At 46.6% G+C, this 21,603-nt stretch overlaps 2 protein-coding genes across 2 annotated transcripts in view; both read right to left on the bottom strand.

Annotated features, from left to right (window-relative positions):
• The window catches only part of CDH24 (cadherin 24), a 35,578-nt gene extending 30,889 nt beyond the window's left edge, over nucleotides 1–4,689 (bottom strand). Inside the window, 1 exon segment of the mRNA XM_026683051.2 lies at nucleotides 4,487–4,689. The gene's annotated coding sequence lies outside the window, so the exon portion shown is untranslated.
• Nucleotides 4,690–15,672: 10,983 nt separating this feature from the next.
• The window catches only part of ACIN1 (apoptotic chromatin condensation inducer 1), a 51,593-nt gene continuing 45,662 nt past the window's right edge, over nucleotides 15,673–21,603 (bottom strand). Inside the window, 8 exon segments of the mRNA XM_087947198.1 lie at nucleotides 15,673–16,345; nucleotides 18,238–18,338; nucleotides 19,362–19,435; nucleotides 19,437–19,678; nucleotides 20,205–20,312; nucleotides 21,104–21,211; nucleotides 21,308–21,354; nucleotides 21,357–21,452. Coding sequence (XP_087803324.1) covers nucleotides 16,046–16,345; nucleotides 18,238–18,338; nucleotides 19,362–19,435; nucleotides 19,437–19,678; nucleotides 20,205–20,312; nucleotides 21,104–21,211; nucleotides 21,308–21,354; nucleotides 21,357–21,452 — 1,076 coding nt within the window. The 3' untranslated portion in view covers nucleotides 15,673–16,045.

The raw sequence follows: 21,603 nt of genomic DNA, 5'->3' as shown, positions 1-21,603 counted from the left end.
AAATAATTAGGGGTTAGAAGCACCCTAATTATTTATTTTATTTTTTATTATTTTATTATTTTCCCTATTATTTATTACTCATTACAGTGAGTAATAAAATAATATAAGAAAGATTAAAATAAAGTAATAAAGTAAAATAAAATAAATAATAATAATAATAATAATAAAATAAAGTGGTTAGCAGCCCCCTCTACAGCGTAATAAAATAAAATAATAAAATTAAAGTAAACTAATAAAAAAATAAAATAAAACAATAAAGAGGTTAGAAGCCCCCTCTACAGGGACCTAAGATTTCTTGCCTGAAGGAAGAATTTCCCTTATGCCAGGGATGCACCTTGAACCATGACGGTTATAATGGAGAAAATTAATTTGAGGATAAATCTCTCCGGGAGTTCTGGAGGGCAGAAGCACCAACCTTTTTTTAATCCGCACGTGATTATTTATTTTTTTAATCTAATGATTTGTTTTCTCTCCTCAGTAATGTCTGAGTGCTATATAATGGAAAAAATTAATTTGAGAGTAAAATCTCTTTGGGAGTTTTGGAGGGCAGACTTTTTTTTTTTTTTTTGCTGCCTTTTTTCTTTTTTGGAAGCTCCTGTTTGTGTGATTTCCCCCTCCCCTAGTTATTTCTTTTTCTAGTGCTTTTGGCAATGGAGAGAGAGAGGGCACTGGACCCATTCCCTATTTTATATTTTATTTTTTAATTTTCTTTTAAAAGAGGGGAACCCGGCAGGATTATATCTGGCAGGGAGCTCCCAATTTCTCCTCTTTTGGTCTCAGTTGCAATCCGAAGGCTTTCATCTGCCAGCGCTTTTAAAGCTTGTGTGTGTTGCTGTTGTTGTTTCTTTTTTTTCTTTTGGGACATCACAGCCCTAGGAGTAGCCAATTATTTTATTTAGCTTTTAAGGAAAGATACACTGCTTAGGTGGAAGGCTTACATGCCGATGCTTCCGAGTAAGCGCAAACCGATTTAAGAAATAAATGCTGCTTTTGATGAAAGGGGGCTTTTTTCCCCCCTAGTGGATAATAACAGCAGCTTTGAGATGGGATTGGAGGAGACAAGGGGATGGAACCTGAGGTAAAACTTCTTTCCTTTCTCCCTTCCTTTTTTCCTTTCTGCTTTTCCCCCTTCCCCTTCCTCTTCCCCTTCCTTCCTTCACCTCTTCCTTCCTCTCCTTCCCTTTTCTTTCTGCTTTTCTCCCTTCCTCTTCCCTTCCTTCCTTCCTTCATTTCTTCCTTTCTTTTTCTTTCCGCTTGTCTCCCTTCCCGTTCCTCTTCTCCTTCCTTCCTTCCTTCCTTCCTTCCTTCCTTCCTTCCTTCCTTCCTTCCTTCCTTCCTTCCCCCTTTCCCTTGTCTTGCATTTCCTTTCCTCCGTTCCTGGTTTTCTCCCTTCCTCTTTCTCATCCCCTTCCTTCTGTTCCTTCTCTCCCTTCCCTTCTTCCATCTTTCTTGTCTTCCTTCCTTTTCCTTTCTTCCTTCTCTGCTTTCTTCAGTCACATTCTTCCTTCCTTCCATTCGTTCCCCTTTCTTCCCTTTTCTGCTTTTCTCCCTTCCTTCATTTCTCCCTATCTTCCTTCTTTTTCTTTCCGCTTGTCTCCTTTCCCATTCCTCTTCCCCTTCCTTCCATCCTTCCCCCTTTCTTGTCTTGCCTTTCCTCACTTCCTGCTTTTCTCCCTTCCTTTTTCTCTTCCTCTTCTCCTTCTTTGGATTCCTTCTCTCCCTTCCCTTCTTCCATCATTCTTGTCTTCCATCCTTTTCCTTCCTTCCTTCCTTCCTTCCTTCCTTCCTTCTCTGCCTTCTTCAGTCACATTCTTCTTTCCTTCCTGCCTTCCTTCCTTCCCTTTTCTGCTTTTCTCCCTTCCTCTTCCCTTCCTTCTGTTCCTTCTCTTCTTCTCTTCTTCCACCCTTCTTGCCTTCCACCCTTTCTTTTCCTTCCTTCTCTTCCTTCTGACCTCCCTCCTTCATCCCCTCCCTCCCTCATTCCCAATTCTTTTACCACAGACCCAGTCAATGTTCAGGACCTGGTTAAAGGGACTTCTGGTCTGTTTGTAGCCCTGTGATTGTTGAAGCTCCTTTTTTTTCCTGTTACCCCAGAGCGATTGTGTCCCTCAAACTCACAATCTCAATGAAGCCCGTTTTGACATGGCCTCTCTCCCTATTGCGACCCTCCCTTCTTCCCATTTCACCTGCAAAGGGGTACCCACAGCTGTCCCTGTCACTTTTACCTCAGCCCCCCAAACCGGGCTAAGCAAAGCTTTCTCTGGCCTGGAAGTCAAGAGATGGGAGAACAATATATATATAATATATGTTATATTTCTTCATTTATTTCGGACTGAACCAGAAGCAACCTCCTGAAACCCCAGGCCCAAATTCTTCTAATTTCTCCCTCCATCCTTCATTTTATCCCCCACCCCTCGACTCAAAAGAGCCTTTCTTGTGTGTGTGTGTGTGTGTGTGTGTGTGTGTGTTGTATGAGCTGCCAATTTCATTTTCCTCCGTAAACAGATATTTTGGCACGTCCCCTCCGGGCAGGTGAACAGGCACCCCAATTTCCAAATATTACATTTAACCCTCCGCAGGTCTTGTTTGTTTTAATTAATTCCTCCCCCCTCCCCCACTTTCCTTCTCTCTGCCTGGCAGCTTTCTACTCCCCTTTCGCTTTGCCCAAATCTAAGCGGATTGTTTAGGATTAGTTATTCCCAGATGCAGATCGGGGGTGTTAGAAAAAATAATAATAATAATAATAACCCAGAGAACAAAACCCAAACAAATCTTATTTTGCCTCGTCAGAAAATTGACTCCAGAAGAATCGGGTGGAAAAGGGGAAGGTGTGTTGAAGGAGGCAGCGGAAAAAGTGTGTGCCGTTTTCCTTGGGGAGGGAGGAAAACTGGCCATCCCAGAGGGATAAAATGGGGGGGAGGAGGCTGCCTGTTGGAGTTGTGCATTGGACTGGACTGCTGAGGCTGAAAAGGGTTGTTTTTTTTTTGGGGGCAGATTGGACTCTCCTGGTTTCCTTAGCTCTTCTGCCCCCATCACAGAGATGTCAAATGGGGGAGGGGGGCAGGCAGCAGAAAAGGGGGAATAGATGGGGAGAGGGCTGTTTGATGGAGTTGTGTGGTAGCCTGAAAGGGATATTTTTTTGAGATGGAGGAGGGGGAGATTTAGACCCCCTTGGTTCCCCTTGTCTCTTCTACCCCCATCAGGGGGGAATGATGTCCCAATTGGGGGGCTGGCATAGGGAAGAGTGGGGAGGGGGCTGCTGGGTTGCAGGCAGGGTGCGACAGGCCAGTCTTGGGGGTCCCCCAAGAGCCGGCGGCCCCTCCCCAAAGAAAAATCCTCATGGGGAGGGGGAGGCAAAAGCAGGCTGAGGGGCAAAGGTGGGGGTAAGGATATAGCCAGAGAGGGATTGTTGGGGAGGGGGCACCAGGAGGTCGGGATGCAACCCAGAAGGGGAGAGGTTATTGGGGGTGTTAGATGTTGAAAAGAGAGAAGAGGGGGTTATAGATCTGGCTTGGGGGCAGAGGGGTCTCTCCCGCAAGAGGAGACGAGGGGGTCTTGGGAGGAAGGGGCTGCGAGAAACGAGAGACAGCAACGTGACCCAGGCGCGCTCCCTCCCTGCCTCTGTCTCGCCCAGCCTCCCCTCGGGGACGCTGGGCTGGAGGGGCGAGGGGACCCCCGCGGACCCCTCCCCTCCCGCCGTCCCGCCGTCCGGGGTCTCCCCGAGCACCCCCTTCCTCCCCGAGCCACCCACCCCCGCCGCCTCCCCCCGCGTTGCAGTCTTAAGACTCCCGGGGTAGATTTACAATCCGGAGCTGCGTGCTTGCAATCCTTAATCAGGAGCTTCGCGAACCGGGGGAGGGATGGGGAGTGGAAGCAGCTGAGCCTGGAGGTGTTGGGGCGGAGGGGAGAGACCCTATGGGTGGCAGGGGAAGGGAGGATTGGGAAAGAAAGACGCCCCCCCGGCCCCACTAAATCCCACCCCACCCGCCCGAAGGGGAATCCCTCCAGAACCCAGCCCTGGGAATTCTCTCCGGACTTGGAAAGAGGGAAGGAGAAAGCGCGGCGGGTGGAGGAGGGAAGGCGGTTGGGGACCCCCAAGTCCCTCTCCTCTCCCCAATCCAACTTCGAGCCCTTTCCCTCCCCCCCCCCCCAGACAGGGATGGAGAGCTGGGGGCGAGACAGAAGGAAGGAGCCGGAGAAAGAGGGGCGCCCACCTGCAGCGGGGGAAAAGCGCGGGGGGGAGGAGAAAGTGGGAGGGACGGAGAAAAGCAGGACCTGAGCGACCCCTCCTTTCCCCACCACCCCAAATTTGCCTACTTTGTCCTGTGCCCCCAATTTCCCCCCAACTCAAGATTGCGCAGATCACGTCGTCTCCCACCCCCCCAACGACCCAGGAGGCTGGTTGCCCCCCCAAAACCCATCCAAAATAAACCTCTTTGTGGGGGGGGGGATTCCACTTTCTCCCGAGAAGGGACACGGGACCTACCTGGGTCGCTGGGAGTCAGGATGGAGGAGGAAGAGGAGGAGGAGGAAGAAGAAGAGGAAGGAGGAGAAGACGAGGGAAGAGGGGGAGCCGGCGGGACGGCAAAGGGCAGAAGGAGGAAGAAGGGAGCGCGGCAGGAGCGGCGACGGAGGGATGCGGGGCTGCCCGTCTTCTGCGGCGATGCTCGTCTGAGGCTCCCACCTCCCTCCGTTCGTCTTGCTTGGCTACTACGCGCTCCCCCTCCCCCCCTCCTCTCCCCTCTATTCTGTCGGGCGGGGAGGGGGAGTACATAGAGGTGCCTGAGCCAAAATTCAGGCGGGGGGAGGAGGAAAGAGAGCAACCGACACCCCCCCAATGTCTGGCACTGCGACAAGATTTCTCCCCCAACCGACCCTGGTTTAGCCCCCTCTTCACACTTCTACTGGAGTCTCCAGATTGGGCAGCCCCCTCCTCACATTCCCTGGGAATCTCCTCTGCTTCTCTCCCCCCGCCAGGAATCTCCTTCCAGAAGTCTGCCCCCTCCCCTTTTCTCTCATGGGACCCCCCCTCCCCAAATTGTCAGGGTCTCCCCTTGCACCCCCAAAACTTAAGCCCTTCTAGGTTGACCACTTGGGAGGGAGGGGGGTCCTAGCTTCAACCCTGACCTCTATCTTGACCCCCTCCCACACCTTGGTAGTCTGGATCCCCAGATCTGACCCACTGAGCCCCCTCACAAACCCTTTTTTCTCTTTCCTACGAACAGACATACCCTATCTCTCCCCTTCTTTCTCTCCCTCTGGAGGGGGTCGTAGGGCCATCTCCCCCCCTGAAAATATATCCTCCCCAAACCAAAGGAGCCACTCCTTAAACCCAGATCCTTTCCTCCAGGGTTGAAACCCCCTCCCTTAAAATGGCCCCCTCCCTCCTCAATCACAAATCTTTCCTAAGATTTTTCCCTGGAGCCAAACTGACTTCTGGAAGGATTTTACGGAGCAATGCAAACAAAGAGAGGAAACCCCCCTCCCGCCCCTCCAAAACTGGAAAGCGAGGGCACCTCTGAACATGTACAGAGGGCCCAGCAACACCCTCCTTCCTATCTCCCCAAGATGAAATGAGGTGGGGTTTCCTTGCAGGGAAAAAAAAGACCCGATTTTAAAAACCCGAATGGAGAGAAAATATCCTTTAAAAAAAAAAATTAAATCGAAGGGGGATCCAATTTTCTCAACTCTTTTTGGTCCCCCCTCCTTCCTCCAACACTCTACTCCCCAAATACTCCATGTGAGTAAACAGCCCCCCCTAAAAAAATAGTTTAACTGCAATTGCATTTTAATGAATTTTTTTAAAAAATGAGAAGGCAGGAATTTGGCCTGTCTGCAATTTGGGGTGTCAGCTCAGAAAGGGGAGAAGTGGAGGGGATCCAAGGCCAATCTCCCCCTCTCTCCCCCCCCCCTTGAATTTGGAAGAGGGGGGGACACACGTCCTCCCCAGAGCCTCCCCCCCCCCTTCTCTCCCTCCTGCTCATCCTAATATGCCCGGTTTGTTTTGTTCCACGGATTTATTCTCCAGGGGAGACTTTGTGAATTTCTAACAAGGGTTCACTTTAAAAAATTAATAGGGGGAGTTTAGAGGCAGAACAAAATAAGGGTTGCATTTTCTTTTATCGTTTGGGGAGGGGGGGGGAGCAGAGAAGGGAGGGGCAGCAGGTTAAGGGGGAGGGGGCCGACCAAGGACCCACAATTTCAAAGAAAAAAATAAGGGTGCAGGTAGTTCTCGACTTGTTCATTTAGTGACCGTTTCAAAATGTAATTATTTATTTATAAAATTTATAGAGCTGCCAATTCGCTCCCAGCTTACAAGCAAAACAAAAACAAAAAACAGTATAGAAAAAAAGATTAAAAAACAATAAATCCCCCTTCCTATAATCCACAGAAAAATAAGCCATTAGTAATAGCAAAGGCACCAAACAAGGGACTTATGACCAGGTTTTCATACTTACGACCGTTGTAGCATCCATCCCCGTGGTCAAGTGACTCAAAAATTTGGCTGGGCCACTGCTTCGTATTTATGATGGTTGCAGTGTCCCCTGGGGCCAAGGGGACCCCTTTTGCGACCGTCAGACGAGCGAGAGTCCGCAGGGAAGCCGGATTCACTGAACAACCGTTGTACTCGCTTAAGGACTGTGAGGATTCGCTTAATGTCGGTGGTCAGAAAGGGCGTAAAATGGGGAGGGGGAAAAATGCACTAAAAGCACGCCTGTCTCACTTAGCCACGGGAATTCGGGGCTCCACGGTAGCCATAAGGCGAGGACTTACCCGTATGGGCCTTCACGCATGAGGCGTTTTGAGAATTCACCTGCGAAGGAAAATGAAAAGCGGGGGGGAAATATTGGAAAAGAAAAAGGGAATTTTTACGGTATGTTAGGAAACTGAGGAAGGGTCTGAAATGAGGCAGAAGATGGGGCCCTTAGGGGTCAAAGGTCAGGCAGTCCCCCCTGATGCTGATTTGGGGGCGGTGTTAACCAGGATTGCGGGGGCATTAGGAGAGCCTATGAGTCACCCCCATCTCACGCCCTCCCAGCGAGGCGGCTGGAATATTCATTATTGGGCTGCTTTTAACGATCGATTGAGGTTTAATTAACTGGTTGCGATTATTTGAGGGAATTTAAATAGTGTAATTAACCTGCCAGGTTGGGAGGGGGCGGGGGAAATTGGGCTCTGGAAGAGACGAGAGGCAGGACAATCTGGAAATAGGGGAGATGTTGGGGGTCTCAACGGGCGGGGGGAGCATTAACTCATTTCCTGGAGAGAGCTACAAGGAGTTTTCTCCATTTTTAACCTCTGGGAAGTTCAAGATGGGGGTTTGATTGGGGGAGGGGTCTGAGCGGGCCACTGAGTGGAGAGGAAAGCCTGCTCAGAGCCCCCCTTCCCAAATCAAACACTCCATCCTGAAGTCCCCCCCCCCATGGGAAAAGGAGCAGAGGAGGAGGCCAGGGAGGGGACAAAATCGAGCAGAAAATCCCATCCCAAACCACCCAATTTTTGAGGATGTTTGAGATGGTCAAGAAAAAAGAATAAGAGTGTAATAGAGTTGGAAGGGACCTTGGAGGTCTTCTAGTCCAACCCCTGCTCAAGCAGGGGACCCTCGACCATTTCAGACAAATGGCTGTACACTCTTCTTTAAAAGGAGGAGGAGGATAACAGAATTGGAAGGGGCCTTGGAGGTCTTCTAGCCCAGCTCAACCAGGAAACCCTATGTGCCATTTCAGACAAGTGGCTGTCCAATGTCTTCCAGTGATGAAGCAAATATAACTTCTGGTGGCGAGCTGTTCCACTGGTGAATTGTCCTCACCGTTAGAAAATTTCTCCTTAATTCCAGGTTGCTTCTCTACTTGATTACATTCCACCTGTTGCTTCTTCCTCCCCCCCTCCAACTTGATAATATTTAGTTTGTTTGAGAAAAAATTAATTAAAAATTAAAATACAAAACACCAAAATAGTAAGAGAGAAAAAAGAAAAGAAAAAAACCCACAACAAACAAGACTTTTTTTAAAAAAGTCTTAAAAAAAAGATTAAGTCATTGACGCCATGATGCAAATATGAGTTAATCTACTGGTTGCTTCTTTTTAAAAAAAAAAAAAGTTTTATTGTTTTTTTTAAGACAAACATGAACAAACACAACATAAAAACATCAAACCATCTTCCAAATATGTACATACAGCATATCAGTTGGTTTACAACTTGTTTTGTGCTTCTACTTTGAAGTCTTCAATTAGAATTACATTGTATATGTTCTCATATTGTCAATCAAATATTCCTAAATACATTAATATCATTGCTAATCAATCATTTGACTATACTATTATTCATTCATGTTTTACAAAATAATCCATATTTTACTTAATTTATTTTATGACAGTTCATATTTCCATCTCAAATCTATCCTATAATCATTTTGTAGATATAATAAAAAATACATCTTTATATATTCATTATGTTCTAAAAATCTACATATTTCATTACCATTTTTAATTGTCTAACCATTAATAGATCCCAAATTTTATAAAATTGTTTATCTTGTTCTCTGATTTCAAATGTCAATCTACTCATTTCAGCACATTCCATTATTTTCTTAATAACTTCCTCCTGTGTTTGTATTTTCTCATTTTTCCAGTTTTTAGCAAATACGATCCTAGCCACTGTTAATACATTTACAATCAAATATTTCAATTCTTTACTATATATTTCAGGTAAAATTCCCAATAAAAATATCTCTGGTTTCAAGTCTATATGCTTTTTTGTCATTTTTTCCAACCATGTGTGGATTTTAGTCCAATATTTTTTGGCATCCGCGCACGTTCACCACATATGGTAATATGAGCCAGGTATCTGATGACATTTCCAACATTTTTCAGACTTGTTCTTGAATATTCTTGCTATTCTTGTCGGGGGGAAATGCCACCTGTAAAACATCTTATACAAATTTTCTTTATATGCTGTTGACATTGTCATTTTATAATTTTGAGACCACAATTTTTGCCATTTCTCTAAATCAATCCCATATCCAAAATTCTTCCCCCAAGCAATCACTGTTTCTTTAACTTGTTCTTCTTCTAATTTAATTTCTAATAAATATCCATACAGTTTTTTAATCACCTTTTCATCAGTACCTGTCAAAATCTTATCTAAATCAGTCAACTTATCATAGAAACCTTCTGTTTTAGAATCTTTATCATGCCTAGAATGTATTTGCGCATATGAAAACCAATTCATCTTTATACCTTGTTCCTCTAATTTTTGCACAGATTTAAGTTCACCCTTTTCATTCAATATTTCATCATATCTAACTGTTTGTTCCTTTTTGTATATTATAGGTTAGGAAAATGCTTCAATAGTCGATAGCCAGACCGGAATTTTCAAATAACATTGCCTTTTAATCTTCTCCCAACTTAACCACAGAGACTCCCGTATATAATGTCTTCTAAAATACCCCTGTGTTTTAGTTCCTTTATACCATAAAAAAGCATGCCACCCCAACAACAGATCATGTCCTTCTAGTGTCAACAATCTAGCATTTCTTAATGTTATCCATTCCTTGACCCACATCAAATTTGTAGCTTGGTAATACAACTCCCAGTTAGGCAAACCAAATCCTCCTCTTATTCTAGCATCTTGCAAAAGTTTTAATTTTATTCTCGCTTTCTTACCTTGCCATATATATTTCAACACAATTTTATTTAAATCTTCAAAATAGTCTTTTCCAAGCCTAATTGGAATTGTTTGGAACAAATATAAAAATCTGGGTAATATATTCATCTTGATTGTTGATATTCTCTCTATTAATGACAGTTGTAAATTTTCCCATTTCGCCAAATCTAGCGCTATCTGCTGCTTAAGTTTAATATAGTTATTCTCTTTTAGTGTACTACATCTTGCTGTTAAATGTATCCCCAAGTACTTGATCTTATTTGTGACCTGGATTTTCAATACATCCGCCAATTCTTCCTTTTGTCTTGATAACATATTCTTTGTCTTTATTTTGTTTTGTCTTTATTTATTTTCAAACCAGTCACCTTCCCATATACCTCTATCTTTTCTATCAATTTTAATGCTGTTTCTAGTGGGTCTTCTAAAATGAAAACCAGATCATCTGCGAATGCTTGCAACTTAAATTCTTCCTTTTTAATTTTCATCCCTTTTATATCCTTTTCTTCTCTAATATTTCTGTTTAGCACTTCCAAGGTTAACACAAACAACAGAGGCGATAGTGGGCACCCTTGTCTTGTTCTTTTTCTTATATCAATAGAGTCTGTCAGTTCTCCCTCTATCATATTGACCTCACCCCTTTCCTAAGAGGTCTGTAGGGGGCATGCATAAGCGCACCAACGTGCCTACCGTCCCTGTCCTATTATTTCTCTTATTCTTTTATTTTTCTTATATGTACCCATTTCATGTATTCACAACTATGTATACATTTATACTTATTATCTTGTAAACAATTGGCAAATCAAATAAATAAAAATAAATAAAATAAATAAAAATAAAGAAAAGGAGAAATAGAAGGGAAGGTTTTTTTGGGGGGGAGAAGAGGTCAAAGGTCATGCCAGGGCTGGGTCCTTTGCCAGAAGCAGCCCTCTTCTTGGGGTGTCCACTCAGCACATTTCCTAAGCAATTTTTTCTCCAGGAAGAGGTGAAGGGGAACAAAGGAAGCCGTGGAGAAGGATAAAAATAGACCAGACCTGTCGGAGAAAAGAAAAAAAATGTGGGAAAATTCTCTGCCGCATGCAAAGACACCGCGCCCCCCCCCCCCCGCACACACACCCCAGCAAAAGAGGGGGCCATTTTCTCAGCCATCTTCCTCTTCCTCCCCCTTTGCTGCCCCGCGCGTGATCCTCGCAGGAGCAGCTGGAATAACCTCTCCACCAGAGCCAGCTGTGGCTGGGAAGGATGGAGGGCAGTCAGGCCCCTCTATCGTTGGGTGCAGGAAAGGGCGAGAGCCAAACAGGAGGGACCCAGAGGGCCTCTTCCAGGCCAAATCCTTGCCCAAATGGTGAGTTGAACCCAATAGTTGGTGGGATGACCCAGGACATGGTACGAAAGCAACACAGCCAGAGAACAAGTCTTAATTCCCCTTTTTATTGCTCCAATTTTGCTCCCAAACATCCCCACGTTTACTACAAGTCCTGGAGTAAAGCTCTCACACACGTTACACACAAACACATACATACAGTGTAGGGTCTGCACACATACAGTGTAGGGACTAGATAACCACTGTCTCGCCTAGTGACAGAAATATTGCGCTCAATTGTGGCCGTAAGTTGAGGGCTATCTGTAACAAACCACATCCCAACTCACAGAAAGAATCCAAGTTTTAATACTTTGGTGCTTGCAGCCAAAATAGCTGGCCTTCAAGTTCAGTCGGGACCAAGCACCCAATTTTTCCTGGACCCCCCACCCAAACCACGGGGTCTCTCCCAGAGAAGCAAGCCGGAGGAGGGGATAGAAGGCACCAGATGTTGGGATCTGCAGAGGAAAGCCATGGATGGGGGAATGTATAGATTGGTGTCAAACTCAGCCCGCAGGGCCGGCCTGGAAGTAGCAAAGGGCCAGTCCACAGGGCCTCTAGCAGCCAAAACAGGGCATGGGGGCGTGCAAGCCCCCCGTTTTTGGCCTGGGCAGCCTCCTGCAGTACCCTGCTGGCCAAAATGGTGTAGGAAGTAAGCACCCACCCCTCTCCTAGAAAATTGAAATAGCCTAGGAAATATTAAAAGGCAGAATATTTCCCCTAAAAAGAGTAGAAACTCAGAAGCAGAAACTCACCTCAGAAGCAGAAACTCGCCCCCACCTTTGTTTATGGGTGGGCCATTAAGGCCTGGGCCGGAATACTTTACATAACAAAGATCTCCAGGTAAAACTATAGCAATTGCTCAAAAGCCCTTCCAGTGCATCATCATCCAGCAAGGCTCAACCAAGTCTGGAACTCAGGACAGCCTACAGGGGTGGGGTGGTGGGTGGTGAAAGATGGATTGGGGCCTTAAAGCCTTGCAAAATGTGCTTCCTTTGGTTCACACACACACACACACACACACACACACACACACACACACACACGAGCCCCAACGCCAAACGTTGGCATCCGAAAAACAGAGATCGAGGATCTAGGAGGCAGGAACAAAGAAAAATTGGATGACAATTCTCATTCTCCAAAGCCTTGCCCAGGGAGGAAGAAAAATAAGAGCAGGATTGGGGAGGGGAAATTCGGGGAGTGTGGGTGGGTGGGGTGTTGTGTGAAGGATGAAAAGAAAGAAGACACGGCAAGGGAGCGAAAGCAAAACAGATGTCTGGAAGCAGGGAAAAAAAAGACAGGGTCACAGCTGCAGATATTCCTTGGGGGCCAGTCGAGAGTCTTGTGGTTCTGGAGCAAGTGGAAGGGGGGACCACAAACCAAGATCTTAGTGGGGGTGGGGAGGTTAGAAAATGAAAGAGACCAGGATCTTAGAGGAGAAATATTATCCGTTCTTGCTCAGCCCCTTTCCTTTGTACAATTTGCCCCCTTGGCCTGCAGTTTGTGTTTTTTTGTGTATCTAAGAGTAGTGAACTGCCTCCATCCTTTGACCAGGTTATGTGGAAGACCGGCGCCATCTATCTGCCAAGAAGGGAACAACCACATCGGATCAATCCTGGCGAAGGTCTTTTTTTATTTCCATTCGGGGGAAGAGAAACCTTCCGTAAATCATCATCTGTCATTGTGGTGTTAGGCCAGATTGTGCGTGTGCAAATCCTAGCCGGAAAGCTCTGTCATGTGCATCAATCACACCTCTCGGTTCTTTGTAAGAGCAGAGCGGGAAAAGAGACGCAGATGCCCCCACAAAAGCTCTTTTAAGAAGGGAGAAAATAGAAGTTAAAAAAGGAAAAAGGGTTTATTTATTTAACTTGGAGAAGAAAAAAAAAAGGGAATGTTTGCAAGCTAATTCCAAGCCCAGCGCAAATCTTTTCAGTTTAGCCCTTGCGTTAAGACATTCAGCTATATTTGGATCTTATTGGAACATTAAAGATAATCGTGTTTATGTAAGTTTCTAAACAGTCTTAAGACATCAAGCCAGTTTTCCAGCTAAGGTTTTTGAAGCCTATTTTTCCACCGCTACAGAGTCTTTATTAACGCTGTGGCCTAATTTTAAGAGTCCTGATTTTAAAATTCCCTTTTCTTTTCAGATATTTTTTCCGGCCTTTAATTTCCTTTGCAGGTGAATTCTCAAAAGTCTCACGAAAGGCAGCAAATATAGGCAGTCCTTGACTTACAATGGAGCCCAACGTTTCTGTTGTTAAGAGTTTTGCCGCATTTTACGACCAAAGAGGATCACATAACATTGGGACACAACCACGGTCGTATGAACCAGTTGCCAAGCATCTGAATTTTGATCACACGAACATGGGGAGGTTGCAAAGGTCGTAACAGTGAAAAACGGTCATTAAGTCACATTTTTCAGCACCGTTGTAACTTTGAAGTCACTAAACGAACCATTGTTAAGTCGAAGACTCCCTATATTTATATGGTGCCTGTTGTGTGGGGTTTCTTTTTTAGTTGCTGAGTGGGTGTTGAAGACTGTTTGTTTGTTGCGGATCCTAAGTATAAGCCGGTTGGTGGACAAAGGGCCGTTTCCAACGCTTCAATTGTTTCCCTGGCTGTTTTTGTCCCTGCTCGGCCAACAATCTAAGCAGCTTCGAAACAGAATAGCCCAAAGCACACTGCTAGAGCGAAGTTCCCAAGGATGGGCCAGGACGGATCCGAAAGCTGAGAAGACTAAACCTCTGGTCCCGATGAACGATTCAGATTGGATCCCGAAAGTCTTATTTCTTCTGCTTTGCTTAATGTTGGTTTCGCTGAAAATAGGATGGGTAGGTATAGTTGTATCTGCTGAATTCTGTACTCTGTATTTCGGTGAACAAACTAAACTCTGGAATTCGTGACAGTTAAATCAGCCGGTGGAATCACAAAGACGCTTTTTTCAAGAGGAAATTGGTGTTTTTTTTAAAAAAAGATGTTTCGCTTCTCCTCCAAGAAGCTTCTTCAGCTCTGACTGGATGGCAGAGAATGAAAAGATTTTTATTCCTTGCAGACAATCCTTCCATCCCCCACTATCCAATCAGAGCCGAAGAAGCTTCTTGGAGGAGAAGTGAAATGTCTCCAAGGAAAAACCAGAAAGTCCAGTTGCCGCTTGAAAAAAAAGCACCTTTGGGACACTTGGATGGCTGAGAATCTCCATAAGACATTCAGCTGGTGGAGCTATTTTGCAGTTAAAAAAAGGGCCTGATGAAGGAAGATGCTCTCATTTGGTGGGTTGGTTCTCAGACCTCAACAGGAAAACAGAAGAAAAACGTTTTGATCCATTTTGTTTTGCAGTTTTAATATTTTATAGGTTGTTTTAACTTTGGATTGGGAGCCGCCCAGAGTTGGTTAGAAGAGGGGCGGCTTTAGAAATGTTTTAAATAAATATATGAAATATAATAAATAGAAATTCCGTTGCTCCTTGCAATCAATGTTCTTTCTAAAGGGCCTTTTTCTGCATTAATACCAGCCATTCAATTGGGGTCCTGGGTGCTCTCTGAGCTTGGTCGGTTTCCTGCAGACATTTCGTGACCCAACTAGGTAACATCATCAGTTCTAGAAGAGAATGGGGTTTGCTCTCCGTTTATATGCTAGTAGCTTGCCCTGTTAGTGTTAGAGGGTGTTCTTGGTGGCTCCTTGATTAGGCTTGATTGTTTACTCTTTGACTGTTTGTGTGAGTTGGTAGTTCCTCGATTGGGATTTTATCAAACCCCACTCCCTGATGGTGTTACCTAGGCGGGTCACAAAACATCTGCAAGAAAACCTGCAATCTCAAAGAGCACGGAAGACCCCCATAATCCTCCTCCTCCTCAACTTTGCAAACCTCATTCCCTTCCTAGAACTGATGATGTTTCCCGAGTCATGAAACGTCTCCAAGAAAACCACCAAACTCAGGGAGCATCACGGACCCCACATTCCTCCTCCATTCCTCACACCCCAGTCTCTTCGCTGATTATGTTACCTAGTTTGGTAATGAAACATCTGCAGGAAAAACACCAAGTTCAGAGAGCACCGAGGACCCCACACTCATTCTCCTCCTCCTCTTCCACTCCACATACCTCACTCCCTTCTAGCACTGATGATGTTACCTAGCTGGGTTACAAAATGCCTCCAAGAAAACAACCCAGTTCAGGGAGCCTCAAGGACCCCACAGTTCTCCAACCCCACATCCTCCACTCCACACACCCGTCTCTTCTAGCACTGATGTTGCCTAGTTTGGAAATGAAACATCTGCAGGAAAACCACCAAGCTCAGAATGCACCAAGGACCCCTCAGGTCAACCCTGATCACAAATATTCTATGGGTACACCATTTGTTCCTATGGAATAGTTGTTCCTATGGAATATTTGTAGTTCACGGCTGAACTGTGGGGTTCTTGGTGCTCTTTCAGCTCGGTGGTTTTTCTGCTGGCTTGGGAACAAATTCTACCACCACAAGTTGCTAAGGGGGGTGTCTCCCTTCCCCTTTGGGCAAACGCACAAGAGCCCTACGCACCAGGGCAGGATTCAAGCATCTTTGCAAGAGGATAGCAAACTATTTTCCCCACAATGGCGGGGGGGCGCCTCACCATTTTTCGCACACTCCCCAAAAAGAAGCAGGACAGCAGCTTTAAAACTAACACCATCTCTTTTATTATGCTCTCTTTCCTGTATTATCAGCAGAATAAAAAAAAAAATTTCCCAAAATAAAATACAAATCAACGGGAAGGACACTGGCTCCAGAAGAGGGGAGCAGGAGGGGTTGGAAATCAAACTTACCCCCACGTTTGGGGGAGGGAGGGGGGAGAGCCCTACCACTTCGGCCACCCTCCAGCCACGCTGGACCCCCCTCTCGGCCTTTCCAGTGGTGGGCAAAGAAACTCCATGCCCCCCCCCCTTGTTCCTCCTTGACTGCAAAATTCATGAGCTCGATTCAGGGAAAGTGCCCCACCACCAACTCCTTCCCCTGCCCCGAAGGTCAAAAGAAAGGCTGAGGAATAGCTCAGTGGCGCCCCCCTCTGTCCTGTACAGGCGTGCTCCGACTCCGACTCCGGCTGTGGCGGCTTTTGGCTTCACGCCGTTCGCGGTCTCCTCGGCCGCTCCTTTCGCCCGCTCGACTGGCCCCACCGCCGCTGGTGGCATTGGGGCGCTCGCGTTCTCGCTCTCTGCTGTGTTCCCGCCGCTTATCCCGCTCAGCTTGACGGTTGCGTTCCCGCTGACGGGCTTCCTCAGCTTCCAGTTCTTTGCGCCGGCGTTCCCGTTCACGCGCGCGAGCCGCTCGCTCGGCCTGTTTCTGGACACACTGAGAGGAGAGAAGCAGGAGGGGAAGAGCAACTGTTGAAGCATGGCTGCATCACGGACAGTTTTTCATGGGCAAGTGACTTCAACATTTCGGTTGCTAAGTGAGACAGTTGTTAAGTGAATCGCTGCAGGGAGTCCTTGATTTAAAACTGTTCATTTAATGAAGCTATAATGATTGGCCTAGAGGTGGAGCTCTTGCCTCCCAATCAGGAGGCTGTGAGTTTGATCCTAGGTAGAGGCGGATATGTCTCTCTCTGGGCACAATGCTGAACAAAAACTCCACATTGGTGACAGGAAGGGCATCCAGCCAGTAAACACTCAGCTCCAAGAGATTATGGGGTCGTTAAAATATGATTTAATGAAGCTATAACACAACTGAAAAAAGTGACTTGTGACCGCTTTGCACACCTATGACCGTTATAGCATGCCCCGCAGTCACGTGATCAAAATTCAGCTGCTTGGCAACTGACTCATATTTATGACAGCTGCAGTGTCCTGGAGTTATATGATCCCCTTTTGTTAAAGGGGAAGCCAGATTCACTCAACAACTGGGTTAACAACTGCAGTGATTCATTTAACAGCTCTGGCAAAGGAGGTCATAGAATGGAGCAAAACTCACCTAACAGCTGTCTCGTTTAGCCACAGAAATTTTGGGCTCAAGTGTGCCTGTAAGTTGAGGACTACCTATAACACAGTTGTTAAGCAAATCTGGCTTCCCCATTGATTTTGTTCATCGGAAGGTCGCAAAAGGAGATGGACCCCAGGACATTGTAAATGCAAGTCAGTTGCCAAGGGTCTGAATTTTGATCACACGACCATGCTGCAGTAGTCGCTATGTATGAAAAATGGTCGTAAGTCACATTTTTCAGTGCCGTTGTAACTTCAAATGCTGACTAAATGAATGTGTTGTAAGCAGAGAACTAATTATGCATGAAATACTACTCCAAATATTGGAAGTTTCTGGGTCAGGCAAAAAAAATGCCCAGTCATCAAATCTGCTTTCTTCTTCCTCGTAGTGACTGGAAATCAGGAAGAATCTGGGACCATTTTCATTAAATTGCCGCTTGCAAAAGAGCTTCTAAAGTGTCTTTTGTCGGAATATGCGCTCTGAGACGCCTTCTGCTTTTTTATAACCATCGACAATCATAATTTTCTTCTCTCAAAATCCTGTGACGAGAAATACAGGCGGTCCTCGACATACAACAGTTCACTTAATGGCCACTGGAAGTTACGACGGCACTGAAAAAAGTGACTTACGACCCGTTTTCCACACTTACGACCACTGCAGCATCCCCGCACGGGATCAAAATTCAGACGTTTGGCAACTGACTCATATTTATGACTGTTGCGGTGTCTCGGGGGTCGTGCGATCCCCTTTTGCGACACTCTGACAAACAAAGTCAACGGGGAAACCTGATTCACTGAACAACCAGGTTCCTAACTGAACTGCTGCAGTGACTGACTTAATACGGCGGCAAGACAGGTCGGATAAATTGGGCACGATTCAGTTAAAAAGCCGTCTCACTTAGCAACGAAAGCTCAATGGTGGCCGTAAGTCGACAACTGTATTTTGAGTGTACCTTCTCATCCTCAGGGCTAAAGAAACCAAGAAACCACATCTTCAGACAACCACGTTACCCCGGCTGCTGAATCAATGGTGGTATTCTACCGGTTTGGCCGGACCGGTTGCTCTGACGATCAGCTGCCGGGCCCTCCCATCCACCCCTGCTCTAGATGGACCATTATTTCCTGCTTTTCAACCTCAGCTGCTTCGCGCAGCACACCCGATTGCCATGCATCCGCAGTTTTACACAGAGCGCTTGCAGCAGAAGGTGAGTTGCAAACGCTGCACACCGAACCGGTAGGAGAAAGTTTTGAAAACCCGCTACTGACCTGAATGTCCGTGAGGGGTAACCAATAAATGCACGGGGCTGCCTTGGTTTTGCGGAACAGATCGTCCAGAAGTTTAGCCGGAGGTTCCTCCTGGGCCTTTTCTGTGGGGGAGGAAAGTAAGAAGGTTGGTTGTTACCTGAAAAGCATAATCCTTGGTTAAACGGGGCTGGTTAAACCTATATGAGACCCCCCAGCAATATTATCCCTACATTCATAGCAGAAGTCCCCCCAAAGTGCTTTTCCAAAAAGCAACAGGACTTTTCTTGGGGTTTGGTTCTTTCTGGAAAACATTTCGCTTCGACTACAAGAGGCAGCTTTCTGAAGAACTGAAGAATCTTCTGGAAGGAGAAGCGAAACGTTTTCAAGAGGGGGGAAAAAAACAAAAAAACAAAAGCAAGGACGTTGGGTTGTCGTTTGGAAAAGCAGCTCTGGGACAACCATGGCCTGGGTAATGGAGAATCTCTATGGACATTCGTGGCGGAAAGGCCATGTTGAAATAAAACTGGGCTTCAAACTTAAAAGCTGAAACTCCAACTAGGTGACCATGTTCTCTAGGGATGGGGTAGGGTGGGTGAATGCCCAAACTTCCCTCCAGCTGGGAACAGGCAAATTTGTTTTACTTGTTTAGATTCTGTCTTTATTATTTTTACAAACAACTCCAGGTGGCAAATATATTTAACACTGCTTCCTTTTCCTGTTTTCCCAACAACCCTGTGACATGGGTTGGGCTGAGAGGGAAGAACTGGCCCAAAGACATCCTGCCAGCTTTCATGGACCAGAAGGCGGGACTAGAACTCCCAGTCTCCTTGTGATTGGCCCAAAGTCACCCAGCTGAGTTATCATGCCTCAGGCGGGACTAGAATTCCCACTCTCCTGGTGATTGGACAAAAGTCACCCAGCTGGCTTTCATGCCCGAGACGGTGCAAGAATTCCCATCGCCATTGATTGGCTCAAAGTCTCCCAGCTGGCTTTCATGCCTAAGGCGGGACTAGAACTCACCGTCTCCTGGTGATTGGCCCAAGGTTACCCAGTCAGCATTCATAGCTAAGGTGAGATTAGAACTCACGGTTGCCCAGTTTTTTACTCTTGCGCCTTAACCACTAGACCAAGCTCTCTCTCATTACCTTTCTTCTCTGCTTTCTTCTCCTTTGATTTGGGCCGCTCCTTGCGGCGTCTCTCTCGGGACCGGGAGCGCGAACGGGCCCTCGCGCACCTTGTCCCGATCCCACTCCCGCTCCGCCAGGGTCCTCTCCCGGCGCTCCATCTCTCGCTCCCGCTCGGCCCACTGCTCCCGCACGGCCGCCTCCCGCTCCCGTGCCTCCGAGCGCCGGGACAGCTCCCGTTCCCCCCGCGTGGTTGGGCCCACCCCAGGGAAGGTGGGCGCTTCATCGGCCTTGGCCTCGGCGGGACGATCAACCAGAAGACCGCGATGGAAATCCAGCTAAGGAAGAGAAAGGAACAGCCTCAGGTAAGCAGGTGGAAGCTCTGTGGGATACAAAATCTCGTGAGAAAGCTAAGAGACATTATCTTGTGGCATCATTTTACAGGTAGTCCTCGATTTATGACCAATAAGTGAATCTGGTTTTCCCCCCCCTTGACTTTGTTCGTCAGAAGGTCTCAAAAGGGTATCACATGACCACCAGGACCTGCAACCGTCATAAATGTGAGTCAGTTGCCAAACCCCCGAATGTAAATCATGCAACCGTGGGTTGCTACAACGGTCATAAGCGTGAAAAAGTGGTCACTGTCACTTTTCTTCAGTGCCGTTGTTTTGAATGGTCACTAAATGTAAGTCGAGGACTACCTGTATTGCTAACAGCCAGAGAGAAGCGTCTCCTGAAAAAACATATACCATTTTTGGAGCAAGTATTCCTGTTTCACTTTCTTGCACCAAACTCTGGGTGCACGGGGGCAGAGATCCCCCCCCCTACCCATCCCACGTCTTTCTTCCCCGTTGGGCTCCGTACCTCATCCTGCTCCACAAAATCAGCGGATAAAAACTTGGGGTTAGACTGCGGCCACTTGACCCCGTGGAGGGCGTTTCGCGTCGCGACGGCTTCTTCCACTGTTGAATACTGAAAGGCAATATTGGCGGAAGAGAGAGAAAAGAGGAGAGAAAAAGGAGACAAAGAGACAGGAGAGAAAAAGAGAGAGAGAGAGAGAGATGGAGAGGAGAAAGAGAAGGGAGAAAGAGAGGGGGAGAGAAAAACAGGGCCAAAGAGAGGAGAAAGAGAAAGGGGAGAAAGAGAGTAAAAGAGGGGGAGAGAGAGAAACAGAGGAGAGAGATGGGGAGAAAAAGAGGAGAGAGGAGAAAGAGGGGAAAGAGAGAAGGGAGAAAAAGAGAAAGAGGGGAGAAAAAGAGAGGAGAGAGAAAGGGAGGAGACAGAAAGAGAGTGGGGAGAGAAAGAGAGAGGAGAGAGAGATGTGTTTCCAGCTATTTCTTCCCCCTGCTTTCTAAATCCTGAAGGTGTTCCTCTCAAACTGAACTAAAGAAGCTTCTTGGATGAGAAACAAAACATTTTGAAGGGGGAAAATCCCCCCAGGAAAACTCCAGCTGCCTTTTGAAAAAAAGCACCTTTGGGACAACCATTACCTGGGTGATGGAGAATCCCTGTAGACATTCCGGTTAAAATTCCCCCCAAAGCAAAACTTGTTTTAAAACACTCTCTAAATTCCCTTTAAAAAAACCCAGACAGCATTTGGCATTGAGCAAACAAATCCAGATAATCTGGGATCCTCAGCATAGCGTAACTTTCCCCCTTTTAAAAGCACTCCTGAACCGAGTTGGTTGGATGCGAAATGCCGATGATATTTTTCTGGAAAGGAGAATTTCTGGAGAAGGAGGTAGAAACCCTCAAAGACTCACTGTGACATAGCAGTGTGATTTGATCTTGTCGATCCAAAAAGACTCCTCCACCAGGGTGCCCGTCCGGCCCAGCAGCTCCTTCAGCTGCCCAAGGGTGAAGGGCCTCACCTATGCACACGAACAAACATCTGGGCGTTAAGAAAGGCCCCCGGTGCCCCCCCAAAAAAACCTCTAAAATAGTTACAGCAACCCAAAAACACTCACCAGGTTGCAGATGTGAACGATACAGCTGACCTTGCCCCGTGGCGGGATGGGACCTGGGCCGTGCGGACGGGATCGTCGATGGTGATGGAGACCCCGGAACGTTGCTGGCTGATGGACCGCCGGGTGAGCGTATCGCTCAGCGTGACTGTGGGGCAAAGGGAGACAGAAACCCACACAGGTGAGTCTTACCTGTCGGGGGTCAATCGCTCCCCGTCTTCTTCTTTAAAAAAAATATTTTTATTCATAAACATTTTTTGAATACAGCATTTTGTCTGGGTATATTATTTACACACACA

Source organism: Notechis scutatus, chromosome Z, assembly GCF_049901735.1.
Source record: "Notechis scutatus isolate UNSWTSFEM ecotype Mainland chromosome Z, rNotScu1.2, whole genome shotgun sequence".
NCBI lineage: Eukaryota > Metazoa > Chordata > Lepidosauria > Squamata > Elapidae > Notechis > Notechis scutatus.
Note: the sequence above shows the minus strand (reverse complement) of the source record. Positions and strands in the feature narration are given on the sequence as shown.